This window comes from Sciurus carolinensis, chromosome 4 (assembly GCF_902686445.1).
Source record: "Sciurus carolinensis chromosome 4, mSciCar1.2, whole genome shotgun sequence".
NCBI classification, from domain to species: Eukaryota; Metazoa; Chordata; class Mammalia; order Rodentia; family Sciuridae; genus Sciurus; species Sciurus carolinensis.
In genome coordinates, this window is record NC_062216.1 from 171,178,644 (window position 1) to 171,198,937 (window position 20,294).

General features: G+C 55.1%; 1 protein-coding gene across 4 annotated transcripts in view; it reads right to left on the minus strand.

Annotated features, from left to right (window-relative positions):
- Nucleotides 1-5,058: 5,058 nt before the first annotated feature.
- Scube1 (signal peptide, CUB domain and EGF like domain containing 1) overlaps nucleotides 5,059-20,294 on the minus strand; it is a 127,291-nt gene continuing 112,055 nt past the window's right edge. For all 4 annotated transcript variants that reach the window (XM_047550972.1, XM_047550973.1, XM_047550975.1 and 1 more), the window contains 7 exons: nucleotides 18,732-18,893; nucleotides 17,078-17,245; nucleotides 16,100-16,261; nucleotides 14,363-14,560; nucleotides 13,179-13,331; nucleotides 12,742-12,821; nucleotides 5,059-10,643 (listed from right to left, as the gene is read on the minus strand). In XM_047550972.1, the coding sequence (XP_047406928.1) occupies nucleotides 10,491-10,643; nucleotides 12,742-12,821; nucleotides 13,179-13,331; nucleotides 14,363-14,560; nucleotides 16,100-16,261; nucleotides 17,078-17,245; nucleotides 18,732-18,893 (1,076 nt within the window). In that variant the 3' untranslated portion in view covers nucleotides 5,059-10,490. The remainder of the gene's footprint in view (nucleotides 10,644-12,741; nucleotides 12,822-13,178; nucleotides 13,332-14,362; nucleotides 14,561-16,099; nucleotides 16,262-17,077; nucleotides 17,246-18,731; nucleotides 18,894-20,294) is intronic.

Consider the following 20,294-nt stretch of genomic DNA (forward strand, 5'->3'; position numbering starts at 1 on the left):
TTCAACCTCTTGAGGAACTGTCAACTTGCTTTCCGAAGTTGCTACACTAACATTCCCACCAGGAGCTTGGGAGGGTTCTGATTTCTTGCTGGCATTTGTCACTCTAGGGCATTTGGATTGTAGTCATCTTAATGGTTGTGAGGTGGTACCAACATTGTGATTTTGACTGGTATTTCCCTGATGAATATCTGATGATGTTGAATATCTTTGCATGTGCTTATTGGCCATTTACACATCGTCTTTGGAGAAGCGTCTATTCATATTCTTTGCCCATTTAAGAATTAGGTTATTTGATTGGATGTGGTGGTGCACGCCTGTAATCCCAAAGGCTCGGGAGGCTGACACAGGAGGATCGTCTCAGCAATGGTGAGGCACTAAGCAACTCAGTGAGACCCTGTTTCTAAATGAAATACAAAATAGGGCTGGGGATGTGGCTCAGTGGTCAAGTGCCCCTGAGTTCAATCCCTGGTACCCCTTCCCCCCCAAAATAGAATCAGGTTATTTGTCTTATTATTGAATTGTAAATCGTATATTCAGGATACCAGACCCTTAGCGGATATGTGATTTGCAAAGATTTTCTCCCCTTTTGTGGGTCACCTTTTCACTTTTTGTTCTGTTTCTGTCACACTGGGATGGAACCCAGGGCCACGGTCTCACGCAGGCTTAGACCAGCACTTCACTGCTGAGCCACACCCTCAGCCCTTTTTTAAAAAACTTGGATCTCGAGACAGGGTTTCACTAAGGTGCTGAGGCTGGCCTTGAACTCGAAATTCTTCTGCCTCAGTTTCCCAAGTCGTTGGAAGCACAGGCATGCGCCACCACACCCAACTAAGTTCTTCACCTTCGTTAGTTTGTTTTCAAGATTGTTTTGACTATTCTTCATACCTCATATTTCCATATGAATTCTAGGATCTGTGTGTCAATGTCTGCATATCGCCAGCCAGAAGTAGGGATTGCATTGACTGCATAGGTCATTTGGGGGACTATTGCCATCCTGATACTCAACCTTCCAAGCCAAGAACAAAGATCTTCTTGAATTTCTTTCAATGGCCTTTTGTGGTTTTCATTGAACAAGTTTTGTACTTGTTCTGTTAAACTTGTTCTTTTTGATGCCATTATAAATGGAGTATTTTACTTTCTGATTATTCTTTCTTGGTATATATAAAAACACAATGGGGATTTTTCTGCATTGATCTTATGTCTTGTAACAGAACTGATTTCATTATCTCTAATACCTTTTTGTGGATTCCTTAGTATTTTCTATATACAAGATCAGGCCACCTGCAAATAGAGCTTCACTTTCTTTCCAACCTATAACTTTTCTTTCTTCTTCTCACCCAGTTATCCTGGCTCATACTTCCAGTTCAGTGATGAAAGCAGATGTCCTGGTCTTTCCTGTCCTAAAGTCTATCCCGGTTGCTGATGAGACTATAGTAAGTTACTTTTTGCTGCTATGTAACATTTAATTGTGTGGTCGGGCTGCAGTCCTCCACTGGCAGGTTATTGAAGCTTTTTGTTCTTACAAACATGAGGCTATGAGTATTCTTGTATGTTTTCTGGCACATTTTTTTTAAAAAAAGAGATTCTTTAGTGAATTGAGTCACATCCTATCTGATCCTTATTTCAGAATTAATTTTTGCCCACCTGGTGCCACCATGGTATCTCTTTTTTTGTTGTAATGTGTATTTCCATTATTATTAATGAGATTGGGCACCTTTTTATCCATCCTGTTTCTTTTTTTAAACTGTTTTTTTTTTAAATAATAACTTTATTTCATTTCTTATGTGGTGCTGAGGATCAAACCCAGTGCCTCACAGTATTAGACAAATTCTGTACCACTGAGACCCAGTCCCAGTCCCCCATCTTTTTATTCTGTGAAAGGCCTGTAACTGTCTTTTGTTCATTTTTTTTTTTTTTTTTTTGGGTGCTGGGACCGAACCCAGGGCCTTGTGCTTACAAGGCAAGCACTCTACCGACTGAGCTATCTCCCCAGCCCCTCTTTTGTTCATTTTTAATTGCCAGTTTGCCTTGCTCCTTATTGCTTTGCAAGGATTCTTTATGTATTGTGGATACTGATCCTTTATTAGCTATGCATGTTGTAAATGACTTTTCCCAGCTTGACCATCTCTTTTCCCTTTATGGTGTCTTGAAGAACAGAACTTTAAAATTTTAATCAATTTATCTTTGTTTTCATTGTTGGTTTTTTTTTTTTTTTTTTTTTTTTTTTTTTTATATCTTGCTTAAGAAATCCCAGAGTAGGTGGGGTATATGGCTTAGTGGTAGGGTGCTTTCCCAGCACGCATGGGACTCTGAGTTTGAGACCCTCACTGCAAAGAAAACTTTCCAACTGTAAGAGCAGAAGTTTATTCTCTTGGCTCTTTCTGCACAATTTGTTTGAAAATGCAACATGATATTTTAAAATTTTATTTTATTTTTTATTTTTTGTGGTGCTGGGGATTGAACTCAGGGCCTCGTGCTTGCAAGGCAAGCACTCTACCAACTGAGCTATATCTCCAGCCCTAAACGTTATTCTTTTTTAAACTTTATTTATTTTTTTTATGTGGTGCTAAGGATCAAACCCAGTGTCTCACACGTGCTAGGCAGGTGCTCTACCATTGAGCCAAAATGCCAGTCCTTTTTGAACAAGTTTTTAAAGTGTTTAAGTCTTAATGCGTTTGAAATGTATTGCATGTAAGTATGAGATGAAGGCCCAATACTATTTTTTCTGACATGTCGATAAGGAATTTTCCCATCTCTCCCATTTGTTGAAAAGTGAATTCTTCCTTAGTGCTCTGCAGTGCCACAGCTGTTGTCCAAAACGTGTGTGTGGCTGTCTCCAGGACCAGTTGCGTTCAGTGTGCACGGACTCACACTGTCTGAACTTCTCTGGACTTCAGTGACATGTGACATCTGCTCTGAGTTGTCCTTCCATGCTCTTCTGTAGAAGGGTTTTGGCCACTTTTAACCACTCGCTTATCCATTTATAGTTTTGGAAAGATTTTAAATCACAGATTTAATTGTTAGCTATAAGATTAATCTGAGTTTCTATTTCTTATTGTGTTGTTTGGTAAGTTAGGTTTTCTAGGCATTTGTCCATTGAGTCTACATCTTCAGATCTATTGGCATAATATAACTCCTGATTTCCCAGGAGTATGCATTTTTTTTTTTTTTGGCGGTGCTGGGGATTGAACCCAGGGCCTCATGCTTGCAAGGCAAGCGCTCTACCGACTGAGCTATCTCCCCAGTCCCAGGAGTATGCATGTTTAATAAGAGTTGCTTTAAAATGTGAATTTTATTTGTCCAAATATATTCTATATTTAATCTCCTAATCCTAAAATGGATAGAAAGTCAACCTTTGGCATCCACAATTTATTTGCCAAAATACCTCAATTTGATCACTGAGCCCTCAGCATTTAGAGAAGGTTCAGAAATATAACATGAAACAGGTTGGTCCTAAACTGACTAGAGGCGAAGCCTCTAGTACACGTGCAATTTGGTTCACTGTATTTTGGGACCTGGAGGAGTGGGTCAGTCCCTGCTACCCCACGAGGTCGGGCTGCCGCAGCCCGTTGTCCAGTCTGCAGAGGCCTGATCTTCTGCTCCTGTCTTCAAGGGCCTTTGGTAGAACTGGGGTAGAAATGTCTGCTGGGCCTTGTGCTTAGATAGGACATCGGTGCTCCCTGCTGCAACTTTCTTTTAATTATGGTAAAATAGACATGATATAAAATTTATCATTTTAGCAATTAAAAAACAATACAGTTCAGTGGCATTACACATGATCAGACTACTGTCACTTCCATCTATCCGTAGAACTTTTTCTCTCTTTCAAACTGAAACCGCACCCATTAAAAACCAATTCCCGTTCTCTCTTCCCCAGCCCCTGGGGACCACCATTCTCTTCTTCCTTTTTATTTGTGCTACTGTTGTTAAACACAGGGGTGCTCTCCCACTTAATCATACCCCCAGCCCTTTTTATGTTTTATTTTTAGAAAGGGTCGCCCAGTCTGGCCTTGAACTTGCCATCCTCCCCACTCAGCCTCCTGAGTCACTGGGATTACAGGTGTGCACCACCAAGCCTGGCTGCGCTCTCTGTCTCTATGGATTTGATTACTGTAGGCATCTAAGTGGAATATATAGGAATTGTGCTCTTACATCTGGCTTATTCTACTAAACGTAATTCCTTAAGGTTCCCCATGTTGTAGCACGTGTCAGAATTTCATTCCTTTTTAAGGCTGAATAATATTCCTTTGTATGGATTGACCACATTGTTTATCCATTCATCTGTCAATGGACATTTGAGCTGTTTCTACCCTTTGGCTATTGTGAATAAAGTTGTGAATAAACACGGGTGTACAATTGCTTGTTCAGGTGCCTTCTTTCCATTCTTTGGGTAAATGTGGAGAAGTCTTGAACTTTTTTTGTGGTCTTGGCCATGGCACCCAGGGTCTTACACATGCTAAACATGACGCTCTGCCCCTGAGCCACACCCCTATCCCTCCTCGGACTTTAAACCATGCTGTTAAACAGGAAGGAGCCAAAGCCCATCCTGTGTCTCTTCTAGCACATCCCTTGGTGTTTTATGGAACTCCCTTCCTCCTGTTGCGTGCGCGATGTCTTTTTGAGGAGAGCGGCCATCGCCAGCCTCTATGGGAGTGGGGATGTCTTCTAGCATCTGGTGGAAGCCGTGGGCCGTGTTCTCAGAGGTGCACACAGAGCATCAGGCATCTAACCTGGGTGGCCCAGATTCCCCAGGCTCATGGTGATTAGAGCCCCTGTATCGAAGAGCAAAACGCGAGTCATGAGGGAAACTCTGTCAGTCCTGGCAGCTCATCTGGAGCCCGTGCACCCGACGGGCCCTCTGCTTGCCCACACGCAGGCCTGCAGTGCCCGCCTGGCCCTTGGAGGGCCGCTGGAGCCCCTTCACTTCCAGTTGTCAACAGAGCCACACAATTTCTTATTTTTTTTCTTTCTGATTCCAGTTGCCTCCCTCCCCCCACCACCGCCATGGCCTCTAATGAGTAAGAGAAAAGAGCAATATTGAGGTTATTTTTTGTTTATTATAAAGCGATTTTCACAAACATTTAATTACATGCATGTGGGGGAACGTGGTGGAGAAAATAACTTTGAGTATCTGAGGCAACTGAAGGACACTGGCTGCAATGGCACTTGTCACCCTCACAGGCGGATGGATCACTGCCAAGTGCCTGTCCGGCACGGCACTTTCACAGAAGCCCAGGGGGAAGGTGAGCACAGAGGGCAGCTTCCGTGGCTGTCCGTAGAGTGCTGCGGCCCAGGTGCTCGGTGTCCGGCCTTCCCGGCAGGTGTCCTCTGGCCCTGCTGGGCACGGCGGTGCTCTCTTCAGCCGCCTGGGGACCTCCGGGCCTGCCACCACCTCCCGAGAGGCCAGGGTATCTGCATGGTGAGTGCCTGTCCCCTCGCCTCTGAAGAGTGCTCAGTGCTTGGTAAGAAGGAGGGAACCCAGGTCGAGCCACCGCCTGCCTGTGCACCTCGACCCTCATGTCCCCTATCCCACTGCCAGACTGACCCCGCCGAGGCTCCAGTTGGTGAACTTGCGCTCAGCGTCATGCCGCAGAGGCATTTCCTGCACCTGACAGGCCTGGCTTCCGCGGGCGTGGGTTTGACCCCCACTGCATGAAAATCTGACTCATCTTGGGGGTGTCCCTTGGTCTCCCAGAGTCCTGGCGTCCCACCTGAGGAACAGGTCGAGCCCAGCCTGCCTTGAAGGGCTGAAGGGACGGTCCCTGTGGAAGGAACAGCGTTGGGCTCAGCACCTGTAGGCAGGAGGCCCTGAGTGGACGTTTACGGCGCCTCCGTCACTTCTTCCGGTTGAAACTGGGGAGTACAGATGATTTCAAAGGACTCGCTCAGGAGCTGCACGCTGGCACCAGGGGCTGTGGGGGAGCAAGGGTCCACTCCACGGGGGCTGCCTGAGCAGGGTGCTGGGAGGGGCGCATGCTGAGCCCGAGTCAGCTGGGCTCTCTCGGGACTCACTCCTGGAGGGGCTGGCAGTCCGTGGGCGCCGCAGGGGCAGGGGAGCCTGCTTGCTGTGTCTTGAGTGTCCCACGGGCATTTCCCACTCACGTCAAGTCCTCTGGCCTTTGCTCTGAATGACCGCATTTGGGTATTGCCACCTTGTTTGGAAGGGCTGTGCTGCCACCTTGGTGTCTTTGGTGAAGCTAAGGGGCCTTGCTATAAAAAGGAGTTTGCCAGGCTGGTCAGACTTTCCAGGCAGGGAACGGAGGAGGTAAAGTATCTGGGGCCCCTGGGGGAAAGAAAGGCACCGGTCTTCCTGGGCTGGGCTGTGCCAGGCGAGGTCAGTGGTGACTGCAGGGTAGAGATGTCCTGGGCAGGCTGCGGCTCTGCGTCTGTGTGGTTCCCTGTCTTTCTAGGAGCCCAGCACACGGCAGGTGCCCCGCAAGAGCCTGCCAAAGGACCCAGCCCATTCGTGCCTTGTTTCTGCGGGGAAGGTGGAGACACTGGAGTAACACTTGTGTCCCCAAGGGTCACTGAACACCCCCTGGTGCTGCAGCTCCAATAGTCTGGGCTTCCTTCCCTGGAAAAGCCCAGGTGGGCTGCAGCTCCGAGAAGCACCAACGCGGTTCACGTGGGAAACTGCCCGTCAGAGGTGACGCCAGCAGGGTCCCTCTTAAGGCTTTCAAACCTGGCCTCCTTGGCCCAGGACTTTCTGGCCCATATTTCAGTTCTACTTTATCTGCATGTCTGAAGCCGATGGACGGCAGGAGGGAGCTCTGACCAAGTCCTCCGGCTTGGGCTCTGCAGCCTGGGTGTGTGTAGGATGGGGTTGCTGGAAAGCTGTTCTTGCAGGGGCCGGAGTTTGAGAAAGTTGTCCTCACCACGGGCCAGTGTGCCCTGTGTTGGGTGAGGGGAGTGGGGCGAGGGGCACGGCTGACTTTGCCCCTTAAGAGGGGATGCAGCCCAAAGCTGAGGCAGGGGAAGCCCACTGTGGCTGCCAGGCTCTGGTGCAGAGAAGAGAAGACCTGGGACAAGAAGCGGTCTAATTATGGGCAGCGGACAAGGCCCCCTCCCTGCAGGCACCCCTGGTCATTCCCACGACACCCCCTGATGGAGGGTCACACAGATTTCTTTCCCTTCCTCAGCACATTTCTCTGAAGCTGAGTGCAAGGAGAAGCCAGGACTGAAAGGGGCGCCCCAACTCCTGGGTCCCACCTGACCACCTCCTGGGGAGCCCGGGCAGGGAACATCTTGGTTTTCCACTCACATCCTCACTGAGGTTTGCCAGGCGCTGAGTAAAGCTCGGAGGAAACTGGAGGAGCCAGGTCTCCCTTTCAGTCATCACCAAGTGGAAGGGCTTTTGCTTCTGGAAGCTGTTCCTGGGTCCTGTTCCGTGGGAGCACAGGGCGCAGCGTGGCTGTTGGGAATTCACTAAGTGGCCAGTGATGCAGGGTCAGAGGCCGCTCAAGGCCAGAGTCCAGGAATGGGCCGCGCTGGCTTCTCCTTGACAGCGTGGGAGCCTCCGGCACTCCTGCCCTGGGCTTCCGTCCTTCAGGCCTCAGCACATACATCTGCCCTGCCTGGGCCCAGTCCTGGTGCCCATGTTTCCCCTGTACCTCCACCGTGAAGCAAGTGCAATGTCACCACGCGGCAGCCCAGCTATCGCGGGCGCAGCACGTGAGCTCGAGGAGATGTGCCCGGCCTCCTGGAAGGTCTCCCTGGGAATACCAGGGCCTGAGGACCTCGGCTGGCTTTGGGTGTAACAGCTGCGGCCCAGAGTTCCTGTGTGGGGCCAGTGTGGAGTCAGGGCAGACCCAACCTGGACTTCAGGACATCCCGATGGTGAGGGGCAGCAGTGTTACAGGGAGGGCAGGGTGGTGGCCTGAGAGCCGCTGGTAAGCTAGGGCTGACTACCTGGTTCTCCTCTTTAGGGGACGAGAGCTAAAAACGGGCTTGACGGTGAGAGAAGGAAGAGGGGCCTGCATTGCCCCTGCCCTGTCCTGCTCACCCTGGGGACTCTGGGCAGTGAGAGCCATGGAACATGAGATGGGGGTGGCCTAGTGGGCATGTGAGTGGCAGCTGCCAGAATTGACTTTGCAGCTGCAGGAAGAACTCAGGGGAGCTGAGGGCTCTTGCTTTTCCTCCCTGGTTTTTGAGAATTAAAGGGGGGAACGCTTTGAGAAGTGCAATGGTTGATGGTGTGTGTCGGTCTGTCTGCTAGGGCAAGTCCCAGGTAACCGGAAGTGCTCTCTGTGGCCTGCCAGGCTGTTTCCGGGGAAGAGGAGCCCGTGCATCAGTAAGCTGAGTGGATCAGGCCCTGCCCAGTGTGGGTGGCATTTTCTGATGGTCCAAGGAGCCCAACAGGACAAAGAAGTGGATGGAGGGCAAACTGGCTCTCTTGGAGCTGGGTGTCCATCTCCTTTGGTCCCTAACACTGGTGCTTCTGGCTCTGGGGCCTTGGACTCCAGGCTTGCAGCTGCCCACAGCTTCGAGGTTTGTGCTCAGTCTGCATTCCGCTGCAGGCTCTCTTGGCTCTCTGGCTTGCAGAGAGTTCTACGTGGACCTTCTAGGCCTCCATATCTGTCAGACAATTCCTGTAACTTGTCCCCTCTAATATGTCCATTTCCCTAGAGAACCCCAATAACGAGGACAGACCACTCCCTGTGTCTAGGGCGGCTGTCTCTCATTTCTGGGGGTGACTGATGGCCTGACAAAGGGAGGGAGGCTTCCTTCTGGAAACCAAGACTGGCCTGCAGGGACAGGGACCAGCCAGGGGTGGTGCAGTGCCCAGCAGGGCTGGTCAGTCCACCTGCCTCTCTCCACAAATCGGGGCTGACTTGAGAGATGGCACTGCCCGCAGAGTCAGCCCAGTTGGAGACGCAGCTCTGCAGTGGGGGTCGTGGCGCCGACGTGCGCCTGCGCTCCAAGCCTGGCTTTGGACTGGAGAATGTGCCTGCCCTGGCTTCCCGTCAGCAGCCTCGGATCTTGAGACTTTGCTCGCTGGCCTGTGTGTCCATAGTCCTGTGTTGTGTGTTTCTCCAACTGCTCACCTCTTACCCGCCAGGCCAGGCTGGGGACCAGAGACCTAAGGGCACTTGGCATCGGTGGTTGGAGTTCATCTTACGATTCTTCCATGTTCCTGGGAATTTTAATATTTGTTAACCTGAAAAATACAGAACACTTCCTCTGCTTGTCCTATTGCTGGCAGCAGGCAGTGTGACGTGTGGGCGAGGCCTCGCAGACCCTGGGTGCTGGAGGTCTCAGCTGGCTCCCGTTTCTTGGCAGGTAGGACATAATGCAGCCTTGAGGAGAGACTCTGAGAGGGAGGCAGCAGGCCCACGGTGGGAGCTGCACTGAAGCCAGGCCTTGCAACCCCAGGCTGCCTCTGCCTCGGGTCACCTGTGGCTTCCCTGGGCCTTTGTGTTCCTCCCCGAAGTCAGGAGTGGGCCACGGCTCTTGGACAGGCCTCAGGGCAGGATGGTCTTGTTTCCTGGTGGCCTGCAGGTACAGTTTGGACCCCAACGTCATGGCTACAGGCCCCTTCCTAAGTTTATGGCTGGAAGCTAGCTGCCCCCTGCAGCGGTCCAAGAGGAGGCTGCCCTCAACTGTGTCCTGTCAAGGGCAGTGAGGTCACTGTGAAGGGACTGGGAGAGGGCCAGCCCTCTAACACAGCATCAGAGCCCAGTTTCCTAGGTTCATATTCACGAGCGTGTCTAGGAGGCCCGTGCTGTGCCAGCCCTGGCTCCCACCTCCCACACAGAGGGGCAAGTGCTGCGGGGACAGTGACGCCACTGAGTGTTTATAGCTGCTAAAGAGAACTTCCCTAAAGTACCCACAAGTAGAAGTATATATATATATATATATATATATTTTATATTTATATTTATACATATATATATAGTACTTATTAGCTGTTCTATTCAGGGAAAGCACAGACCTCCAGCTTCCTGCCCTAGCAGCTCTGTTCCATCCGTCACAGAGTCCTTGGAGCCCAGTGACACAGCACTGTGTCCTGTGCCTTGGCTGCAGAGTGGCAGGTGGCAGCCCTGCACATGCTGACAGGCTTGTCACCTCGGAGACGGTGCCTCCACGTGCCTTCCTTCCCTGGCCTGGCTTCCTGTGGGTGACAGTGGCCAAGCCTTGCAGAGCTCTGGGGAAGAGCGCCACTCTCCGCTCTCCCACAGCATCAGGCAGAGGCACAGCTCTTTGCTTCCCATGGCCGGCCCTGGCCCAGGCAGCGTCGGCCAGAGCCGGCTCAGGAGAAGCGCTGCTGGTGTCTGGGGATGAGAGGCGAAGGCAAAGGGCTTCAGAAGCAGTGTCCCACAGGGGCCAGCTCGGCCTTGGCCCTCCAGGGGCTGGCAGCCTGCCTGAAGTGCACGCGTCTTGGGCTCCTGGGCAACGAGGAGGCCACGGAGCTGCCCTTCAGCCCCCGCCACAGAGGGAAGGGGCTGTCCTTCCCCTCTGGCTCCCGGCCATCCCCAGCACGGCTCTGAGCCTTATTTGTAGGGCCGCAGAAACCGGGACACTTTGGAACGCAGCAGTCTGATGAAGGACCGGGGGAACATCTCCTTGGACTCCTGGGCCGTGTACTTGAAGTAGTTCTGGGGGTGTGCCAGGACGTCGAAGAGGGCCTTGACCAGCTTCTTGTCCTGAAAGACACCGTGCGGTGAGGCGGGGGTGGCCGGCCCACTCCACTGGGGCCTGGGGGGTGGTGGGGATTCAGGACCCCCGGACCTCTTTACTACAAATAGTCTTTTGGTTTTAATAGTGTGATTGTTTTGGTTTTTCCCTTCTTTTGACATTTTTTGTTTATTGTTTTGTAGTGCTGGCGGGGGGAACCCAGGGCTTTGTGCACATGGGCAGGTGCTCTGTCACTGAGCCACCCCCAGCCCCATGTAGTTGGGTTTTAAGTAGTCTGCTGGTGTGAACGCTTTTATTAAGAGCATCTGTTGACATCACACTCCGAAAACCAGAGAGCTGAGGAGAGCACAGGCTTCGCGCCACAGATGCAGCTTGAGTTCACAGCTCCCTGGCTGCTAGCTCCTCAAGCCTGGAAAGTCCTTGGCTGCTCTACACCTCCAGGTGGCCCCTGTGCAGCAGGGTCAGGATCCCCCTGAGGGCTGCAGTGAAGCCCTGGTGTGACCCCAGCAGAGCCTGGCCCCACAGGGCTCAGGATACCTCCAGTGTGGGTCCAGGTGGCACCTAGCTCCTCCCTGAGTGGCCTCTGGAGGAGCAGGTGCAATCTACTGTCTGATGCCATCGCTGGCCAGCCAGGAAGGAGGAGCTGAGGGTGGACGTGAGACTTGGCTGCAGCATCCTTGAGACAGGCCCAGTGGGCTGGCTCCTGGCAGAGGTCCTGCAGCCTGGTTCCTGCAAGGCCTCTGCAAATGGTGACCTCCAGCTCTTGGGCCTGGAAGCTCATCGTCTTAGTGCCTCTGGCCCTGTTTGCTGCTTGGGTTTGACCTGTTCAGACACACTCAATCTCTCTCACACGACCACACACACACACACACACGCACACAATTCATCACACACATCACACACACATGCACCTCACACACACTCACGTACAATTTACCACGCACATAACACACACTTACCACATGTTTTTCACCCATGCACCTGTGCCCTTGAGAAATGACGCCCCTGGCTCTGGTCCTCTGTGTCAGAGCTCCATGCTGGGCCCCGACTGTGGAGCATGGAACCCTACAGCCCCCTCCCAAGGGGGGCCAGGACCGAACAGTCATGAAACAAATCCAAAGTGCAGTGCTTGCAGGGGCCACAAAGAAGTGGCACGTGGGGACTCTGAGGGTCTGTGACATGTGTGACCCACTCAGGGAGGTCCAGGAAGGCTGCCCAGAGGACAGGCACCTCGGGGTGCAGTGAGAACAGGTAGGTGGTCCTGAGGGGGACCCCCATGTCCTAAGAGCAGCCCTGGGACACTCCCAGTTCTGGCAGGTGCTCCCAGCTGCTGGCGAGCTGAGGCAGGAGCGGGGCTGCAGCAGGGTGAGGCGGGAGGCGGGCGCTGTCTGCCACGTGGGCTGTGGAGGGGCTGGGCGCCTAGACTGTGTGGTCTGAGGACATCGGAAGCCAGGAGCAAGCCTCGTGACTGACGGAAACCTACTGCGTGTACGAGGCTCACTAGCATGGGCCTGGAAGCCTCAAGGTGATGACGACACTCTGCAGACCCCCCTTATCTCAGTCACATGACACCTGACAAGGTCAGACAGGTGGACATGGCCCTAGCTCCACTCTCGTCCTCGACGCCAGCCCAAGCAGATACTCAGGTCTGGCCTCATTCCGTAAGAACAGGGTCCCTGGGCCTCTGGCCAGTGCCTCTGTGAGGCAGCTGCAGCCCCTCTGTGAGAACGTGACTGTCTCTGAAGCCGCAAGAGGACTTGGAGGGGTTCAGTCCCAACAGCAGAAGGGACAGCATGGGTGGATTCCAGATCTTAAGATACCACCCTTCCAACTACCCTCATCTCTAAATGAGGACGGTGAAGCTGAAGATGCCAGGCAAGGGACCTGCCCAAAGCCTTGTCCCTGGGTGCTGGTCCCCATCTCCTCAGGAGTCAGCTTGGTTTAGGCCTCTTGCTCTGAGGGGGCAGACACACCAGACCCAGGCCCTCCTCCTCCCCTTGCCATCCCCTCACGCCTCACTTCTGCTGGGCAGGGTGGGGCAGGGCGGGCAGGGAGGGCCCAGTCCACTCCCCCAGAGTCACGTGGATTCCCTTCCAATAAACTCACTTTCAAAATTTCCTGGTGGTTCTCTGAGGCGTACAGCCGCCCGTCGCGAACAATGTCTTCTATCAGCTGCTGGTAGTCCTCTGGGGAGCGGTCAGCAGGGAAGGGGGAAGGCCGGGCTTGAGACCCTTGCATCCCGCCCCTGCCCCCCTGCTCCAGCCTCGGGTTGCTGGTGAGTGCTGGCTGCTGCCCCTGGCCTTTGGGTGGGTCCCCTTCCTGCACTGTCCTGGTGGCTTGGCCCGCATTCGTTAGCCTGTACACTGCGGGCAGCACCTCACCCCCGCCTGCAGATGGCAGTGCTGCTCCTTGTCTGCACCCCCTGCCCCTGTCCGCAGCGGCCCCGGAATATGCTGGTCCTGGGTCTGTGCCCTGCCACAGGCTGGGACCTGAGACTGCTTCTGTCCCTGGCCCCCAGCGGGCTGTGATGGGCAGTGCCTTACCATCGTAGGTGACATAGGGCACTTGGAACCCTTTGCCACTGTTGCCTTCGTTGGATCTGAACTGGATCCAGAGCTTCCGGGAGCGGGAGGTGAAGGCGATGGGCCTCTCGTAGGTCTGGCAGGTCTCGTAGGTGGTGATGGACGTGGGGGAGGCTGTGGGAGAGGCCCTGCTGAGCGGCCCAGGCCCACACTCCACGCCGGCCCTTCCTCCTGCTGCAGATCGCTCCTCCCCACCACCCAGTTGGCCGCCAGGGCCGCGGTGCCCGCTGCCAGAAGCACTAGACGCACCATCTAGGTTCGTGCCAGTTCCCTCTGCCCTTCCCTGCCCTCGGCCCCTGGAATTCTGGTGGACCCCTTTGCGCTGGTGTTTCTTTCTTCCTCCAGCCAAGTGCTCCTCCGTGACAGGGCCCAGCAGTCAGGGCCAGAGGATGTGCTCAAGGAGGCTGTGGGAGACGAGCTGGCATGGAGGTGGGGGCCAGAGGCTCCCTGTGAGTGAAGGAGGCGGGTGGACCTGCTGCCCCTGGGGTGCCCACCTCCTCACTGCTCCCCCGGTATTCTTCCTGAGATGCCCCTGAAGCAGGAGAGGCTGCCCCTGGAGCTCAGCCCTGTGGGTGAACAGGGGACAGAAGGACGTGGGGGGTGGGCATGGGTTGGTGAGAGGAATGGGTGGGGCAGGTGGTTCCTGGCTGGCTCTGGCCTGCTCAGGGACCCTGGGCATGCCCCTTGCCCTCTCTGCCACAGCCCCACTTGCACACCAGGGCTTTCAGACTCATCGAAAGGAGTAGGCAGCGTGCATGTGGCGATAAAAGCACACGCAGAATGCGGCACCGAGTAAACCCTTGGCCTCCCTCCTGCGTCCATCTTCACCTCCCAAGGCCTGCCTCTATGTCCACAGATATTCCAGGCCAGGACGGGGTGTACTCTGTGCCTGTGTGGATTCCTAGACTTTCTCCCTGACCTTGTGGCTTGCACAACGTCAGGGCCTTCCCTCAGAGCTCTGCACAGCCCAGTTCCGGCAGCCAGATCCCAGTGGGTTTCCATCCTGCCTTGCAGAACCCCAAGTGACCTGCTCTCTGAGCCCTGGCCCTCCTTCCTGGTGAGGTTGTACCAAGATGGGTAGGGTGGGAACATGGGCTGAGACCATGTCCTGTGCTGCCACCCCCTGCGCGGAGGCCAGTACCTACCACTCTTCCGCATGACCAGGACATCACCGCACTCATCCTCGATGGGTAGGAAGATCTCGGGGACCACAATGAGGATCCTGCGCTTGGGGGGCGGTGCGATGTGCCACACACACTCAGCATTGGCCGGGTAGTCTCCAGGGTAGTTGGGGGACTCGATGTAGCCCGTGTAGTCACCCAGCTCACCACCGCAGTGCTGGTCTGTGGGCACCATGGCCCCAGGGCCTGGTCAGGCTTGGCCTGCTGTGAGTCCTCGCCTCCTGGGCCCTCCTCCGCCCAGCCTCTCCCCAGTGCTCCTGTGGAAGCCACTAGGCCCTAAGTTGACCTCTAGTAGGAGCCCTGCTGGGCCACCCCCTCAGCAGGAGGGCAGGTCCCCAGTTACTGCCTAGGCTCTGAGGCCCAGCCAAGCAGATACTTATGGGGCTGATTTGCCTGGGCAGGGCCCACTTCTATTTCTGTCTGGGCCTGGTCGCCTCACTGGCTACTTCATGCCCCTGTCTGTTTCCTGCTGCTGCTTGAGGAGCTCCCGTCCCAGCCAGGTCTCAGGTCTGAATGTCCAAGTGAGGCCTCCTAGCCACTTCTGACTCACCTGGTTACCTTGCTGAGCCTGCCAGGTGCCACAGGTCTCCTTCCTCACCAGAGGCAGGAAGGAGCAAGTGCTCCACACAGTGAGGAAAAGAAACATTTTCCTTTTTAACTAACTGTATATCCTTGAGGAGGCTGAACATGACTTTTTATGAGCCAAATTGTTCCTAGCCTTTAATTAATAAGGAAATATTATTAGCCTTAGTTCTGCAAAAATAACTGAACGTAAATATTAAATATTTATAAATTTCCTGTGCATTCTCATTTAAATACCTTCTCACTTCAAAATTTCTGGGGAACTTTTCATTTCTACCTCCAGTGTTCTAGAAGCTTCCCTCTCCCCTGGCTTCCCCACATTCATCCATGAGGCTGTTTAACCTGCATCTGCAAAGTTCCTCCTCTGACTTGCTCTTCTGCCTCAAGGGGTCCCTGGGAAAGGCTGGACAGGGGAGTTACTGCCACCTCTAGGATTAAATCCCCTTTCATGGGCTTTTAGGCAGTTCCAAACATGACCAGGAGGGACAACAAACTGAAAACTAATTAGAAAAGAGCAAAACCTAGAAACTCTGAAAAACAAATTTAAAATACTTAAAATAATACAGCGTCTTTTTTATACCCAAAGACCTGCCTGGCGAGGGGCTGTCTCAGGTGCCCACATTTCTCTAACTCAAGACTCTTACATACCACGAAGCCTGTCTGACCTTCCTTCAGTCCTTCCACACCTGTCCACACCTAGGTCCCTGCCTCCTGTTGCTCTCTGGCCTCTGCTGGGTGTCCACTTGGCCTAAGGGGCATAAGCCTCTGGGGCTGTAGGGCTGGCACTTGCCTGCTGCCCTGGCTGCCTTGCTGCCCCTTCTTGGCAAGGGATTCTTTCTCCCTAGGTCCCAGAAATCAGAGCAGAAATCAGTCTGGCCTGGGCTGAGGCTTGGGCTGTGGCTGGTGAGCCGAGGGAACTGGTGAACTTCGGTGCCACCATATTGCTCACAGAGGGCATCGAGCCAGGGCCACTCCTCCTTATCCCTGGGCTCAAGATGGGTATAGGGTTCACAAAGGCAGAGGTGGGAGACAGGAACCAGCACCCTCCTCCCAGGCAGTGTGGGATCATCTCTCACCCAGCACCTCCAGCTTCCCTGGGGTGGAAAGAGTGGCACCTACTTTTGCAGTGTGTGACATTGGTGGAGCCATCGAAGTCAGTGCTGGTGTTGCCTGGACAGGTAATGCAGTGGTTCTGGCCAAACTCAGGCTGGTAGGTGCCCACGGGACAGCGGATGCACCGGTGCGTGGTAGTGTTGTAGTGGTGGCCAGGGGAGCAGTGCACTGCAGGGACATGAGGCGGGGTGCTAGTGGGCAGGCCAGCCTCCCCTGCTCCTGAGGTATGGCTCGGAACAGAGCTCAAGGCCCTCCCCCAGCCAGTGCCGCCTCCTACCTGTGTGGGGACAGGTGGGTGGACAGAGTGAGGGCCGATGACTTGGAAGGGCCCGAGTCAGATACAGACTGAGGACACATGGGCTCTAGCAACAGAGGGGACATGTGGGCCACCAGAAGGGGAGCAACTTTTGGGGAGAAGTGGGGTGACAGTGTGACTGAAGGGGCTCAGGGAGAGGAAGGGGAGAGAGCAAGGTCGGACACTCGTTCCACTAGGTGAGTGGGGGTGGGGAGGGGCTGGCAGCTATGGGGCAGGGCACGGGGCAGCTCCTCCTCAGAACAGCAGGGCCCAGAGAGTTTGCAGGTTTTGGGGACCATCTGCATATATGGCAGGTTCTGTGGGACTAGGACTGACAGATATCAGGGGGTGTGCGGAAGAGGAAGCAGGGTCACCTGCTGGGGGGACATGCAGGCTGGGGGAACGAGGAGGGGAGTGGCGGACACAGAGCCCAGCAGGGTGGCCCTGAAGTGGGTTGCTGGTGAAGGTGTCTGCGCTGGTCCTGCCCCTGCCACCTCCCTGGTCCTCACATATCCCCAGAAGCCCTCCCAGTCAGCAGGCTTATGACCTGTTGTAGCACATGGCACAGTACCGGTCATCCGTGTCCACTGCCTGGTGGCTCCAGGCTGCTCCTCTGACTTTGAGGTTGGCCAGGCAGGGGAGATGAGGGTTGTTTAGGAAAAGTGTCCCGGGTTGTGGGGCCTGCTCACCTTTGGCCTCACAGTCCTGGAAGGAGGCAGCGCCCTCGAGCTTGGTGAGTAGCCCCCCTCCACAGGGGAAGCAGCTGGTGCGCCCAGGCTCAGGCTGGTACGTGCCCACGGGGCAGGCCTGGCAGGGCTGGAAGCCATCCACTGAGAAGAAGCCTGGTGAGCACTGGCCTGGAAGTCAGAGGTTGAGGCTCAGGAGGGGGAGGGTACTGCTGTCACTAGCACAGGAGTGGCCTCAGGCCCTGCTCTTGGTCTTGCTTACCCCAGGAGAAGGCACCTGGGGTGGGGCGGGGGGATAGCACGGCAGCCCTGGTGGCAGGAGGGAGGCTTGGTCTGGACACTGGCAGCATTCACCACGTGACCTGCCAGGCTCGCCTTTGCTTTTCCCAAAGCAGGTAGGGCTGGGGCTAAAGGGCAGTGACCTGCTGAGCTGGGAAGTGGGATCCCATGGCAGAGGTGGAAGGGTTTCTTTCAGAGGCCTCTCCCCAGGGGAAGGCCTCATGGTCTTTACAGGAGAAGGCTCAGGACTGATGCTGCTGTCAGCAGGGCTGGGCCAAAGCAGGGGGCCTCAAGGGTACTCCTGGGACAAAGGGAGGGGACCACAGGAAAAGTCAATTTCAGCTCAACATAAAGAATGTTCCAGCAAAAAGTCAGTGTGCCTAGGGCTGGGGTTGTAGCGCAGTGGCAGAGCGCTTGCCAAGCACGTGTGAGGCCTTGGGTTCAATCCTCAGCACCGCATATAAACAAATAAAATAAAGGCATTGTGTCCATTTACAAGTGAAAAAAAAAAAAAAAGTATGCTGGTGTTCCAGGATTGCGTAAGGAATGGTCTTCACGTCCTCTTGGTCCAGGACATCACCAGGTGATGAGTCTCCTACCTGTGGCCACCTTGTGCTCTAAGTCACTATCCCCCAGGGTGGGACCCCCCTTCTGCAGGGGCAGTGGGCCAGAGCAGCTGTCAGCCTGCAGAGCCTCAGGCTGGGTTCCAGGCTCTTCTGTCCCTGGGAGGAGGTAGAGGTCTCCTCTCCCCTGTGTCCACTCACCCACCCTCACGGCACCACCTTGTTGTGGCCTGCTTTTCCTGTGCACTCTTCAGTGTGAGTCCCCTGGTGGCCAGGAGAGGCCAATGGGGAGACTGACCTGTTGCACAGACAGGGCCAAGCGGGGGTGGCCAACGGTGACCATCTCTGCAAACCAACTGTGTTGGTTGAGTTTAAAAAGTGCTATCTCAACTAGCTTGGGATGAAGTGTCATGCTCTTTGTGCAAAGTCCCCGCTCACAAAAGTACATGATTCACCAGGTGATGTATTGACGACTGTCCCCAGGAGGATGTCTGGTCAACCATAAAGCACTTAGGCTGCCTCTTTATAACCACACCTCATCTGTGAACAGGGCGTCTGCACACTGAGGTGCTCTGTGGGCTACACGAGGCAGTGACCAGTGTGTGGCCTGCAGTGCTTAGGATGCAGTGGCCTTGAGGAGCAGACCCCACATGGCCCATGTCTTGATGAGTGGTGCCTGTGTGGCAACTGAGCCACTGTGGGAACTGCCAGGAGCTGCGGCCCATACCAGGCTCTATGGCAAGTGGCATCCAACTTTGCTTCAGGAGCCTGCGCCCCTCTCCACCCTGCCCCCTTCCACATGGGCCCACACTTGCCTCCACATTCAGATACGTTGTGGGCACCAGCCAGACCAAGCCCGTCGCTGCTGGGACACGGTGTGCAGCTCAGCTGGCCTTCCAGGTCCTGGTAGGTCCCTGACACGCAGGGCACACACTGGCCCTGTTCACCACTGAAGTAGGTGCCAGGCCCACAGGTCACTGCAGAGGCAGAGCAGACAGGCTGCTGGAGGACTGCGGCAGTGGGGCCGGTGGCCATCCCTCCCCAGCGATGGCATGGCAGGGCAGCCCCATCCCAGAAGAGCGGGGACGGGATCTGGGTGGCAGCCACTAGGAGGGCCCTGGAGGCCCTGCTCTCGTCTCCCCTTGGCAGCTCCTCCGAGGGCTCCGCAGGCCCCTGGGCCCTGCTCTCTGCCCCTCCATCCCACTCAACCTGCAGCAGATGCCTCCCAGAGGCCAGCTGGACACCCACAGCCTCTCCACCCGAGACCAGGCTCCCCAGGGTCTCCTTCCCCTACTGCGGGGAGGACCTGGCGCCCATGGGCAGGCAGCGTGGAGCCTTGAGAGCTGCACACAGGCATGGGCCAGGGACTTGGGCAGAGGCCGAAGGACACTGTGAGAGGGCAGGGAGAAGGGGCAGTCCATGTGACGGGCCATGTGGAGCCACAGGAAAGCTGGTGAAGAATAGGGATGCAGAGAGGAGCAGGTCAGGTGAACGGAGTCGTGTTCCCAGGGCCAGGGAAGTGGTCGTGAACAGGGAAGGGGGATGGAAAGGGCCCCAGGGCGCCAGCAGGGGCACTGGCACAAGCTAGAGGCTCGCTCGCTCGTGCACACACCCCGTGGAGATGCCGGGCGTGTGTCTGACACGCCTCACGAGAGCGCCTAGGGTAGTGCTGGCCCTCGGCAACGAGGGCTCTAGGTTTGGGTTTCTGCGTGTCCCAGTCCTCTCAAAGGAACTGGGGACTTGGCTGGTTCCAGGGCTCAGGCAGGGAAGTACAAATGACGTCTGTCGTATCTCGTGATATGGAAAGGCACAGGCGGCCTCACAGAGCCACGGGGGGCCTGCTGAAAGGACGCTGGGGCCAGCTTAGGCATGCTCAGCACGCAATGGGGACTCTGAGCACTGACCTAAGTGGTGCCGGGAAGGGATGACAACTCGGTGAGGAGAGGGGGCTCTCCGGGCCCCTGCGGACAGATCCTGAGGAGGCTGCACACAGCGGGGCAGGGGTGAGCTCTTTCTTACAGGAGACTGACTAGCAGACGCAGGCAGAACAGCCAAGTGGCAGCCACCATGGCAGGAGATTTGGTGGGAGTCATAAGAAGCTGGGGCTGGTAGAGTCCCAAGAGGACCCGGAATCGACTCAGCATGTGGCCCCAGAAAACACTCATCAGTCACCGAGGGAACCTGCTGACAGGCAGGACCGCAGGCCTCAGGCCTCCAGCTGGGGCGGAGCAGACAGTGGGCCTACAGAATGACGGTGCCTGGGCCCAGGAGGCTGGCACAAGGCCTCAGGGGCCTGAAGAAATGTGACAGGAAAGTGACTCACATTCCAGGTAGGAGCAAGGACCAGGAAGAGAAGAGGGACATTGTTTGATGGATGG